General features: G+C 54.4%; 1 protein-coding gene across 1 annotated transcript in view; it reads right to left on the bottom strand.

The window, feature by feature from the left end:
• Nucleotides 1-625: 625 nt before the first annotated feature.
• Nucleotides 626-1319, bottom strand: part of ARHGAP40 (Rho GTPase activating protein 40) — a 36711-nt gene continuing 36017 nt past the window's right edge. The window contains exon 14 of the mRNA XM_023534453.1: nt 626-812. Within this exon, the coding sequence (XP_023390221.1) occupies nt 626-812 (187 nt within the window). The remainder of the gene's footprint in view (nt 813-1319) is intronic.

Raw genomic sequence — 1319 nt, 5'->3', positions numbered from 1 at the left:
AGCTGTCTCTGCAGCACCCCACCCCCAACAACTATTGTCATGACTCCAGCCTTCTCCCTCTGAGTTCTCTTCCCAGCCCCTCTGGGTGGCTGAAGGGTCAAGGTGAGGCCAGACCACATTGAGAAACAAAGCAAGACATTCTTATCACCAAACTCCCATATTAACTCACTGGAAGGACAACACTCACTGAGAGCTGGGGCTGGGGAGAAAAAGAGTTACAAAGTAATAGTGACATTTAACTTGTGCCTTTAATGTTCACATAGAATTTAAATATCATATTAAAAAATGGCAAGATTGTACGAAGCAACGTTGAAAACAGGAGAGCTGTGAAGGGAGCTTTTTTCGTCTTTCCAGTTCTCCCCAGGCTTTTCATGTCCATGGCCTTTGTTCCCAGTCCTGAAGTCCAACCCTTTCATCCATCAAAGGGCTCCGCCAAGGCCACGGAGCTCTTCTGACTTCATCTCCAGGGCTGTCCCACTACATATTGGAGGGCCACGTTCAAAGCAATTTCTCCTGGGGAAAAAAAAAAAAAATACTTGCCTCTTGATAGAGGTGCTGCAAATCAGGGCTGAAAATCACGGACAAAAATTCGTGGAGCTCCAAGTCCCCCAACGGGTGTTGTCATTCAGCAAGCATGGTGTAGGGCCGTCCTGATGGCCAGGGAGCACACGAGATGAGGGCTCTGCAGGGAGGAGATGGCCTCACTTGCGAGTCCTGCTCGGGACCTGAGAGGCGTTTCAGAGGAGACCTCTTCGAGGAAGTCGTAGGCCTTCCCAGGCTGTGCTCCCACACTGGCTACACTGGCATGGAGCCTGCGAGGGCAAAGGTGTGGCATCCAGGGCTGATCCTTGGAGTCCAGGGTTTAGGTGGGGCTCTGTTTAATGACCCACTCGCCATGGGGGTTGGCGCGGTACAGATCTAAGAGGTAGATATCTGGATCCAGGCGATGCTCACCTGTGGGAAGCAGGGGTGAAGAACGTTGAGGGCGCCTGTGGAAGATGCTGCTGGCCTGCGTAGAGGCCCTCGCCAGGCCAGCGCACCAACTCCGCCCCCATCTCTCCCCAGCTGTATGACCCTTGTCTGCTGAGGCTCACAGCTACCCCTTTATCTGGAGAAACGACCTCCGCTGATGTCTGTTGCCCAGCCGGGGAAGTTATGGCCCCGCCCCCAGGGCAGCCCACAGCCGATGACTGACTGTTACAGAGGCAGGAAAGACCGCCCCTCCTGCCTCTCCAGGGAACCACACTGAGTCGGTTGGCCCTCCAGAGCCCCCTTGTGGCCAAGGCTAGACTTCAGCCCTTCTCGTCCTTCCCTCCCTC

The sequence above is a fragment of the Pteropus vampyrus genome, unplaced genomic scaffold, assembly GCF_000151845.1.
Source record: "Pteropus vampyrus isolate Shadow unplaced genomic scaffold, Pvam_2.0 Scaffold125, whole genome shotgun sequence".
Taxonomy (NCBI): domain Eukaryota; kingdom Metazoa; phylum Chordata; class Mammalia; order Chiroptera; family Pteropodidae; genus Pteropus; species Pteropus vampyrus.
This window is presented reverse-complemented; position numbering and strand designations above follow the sequence as displayed.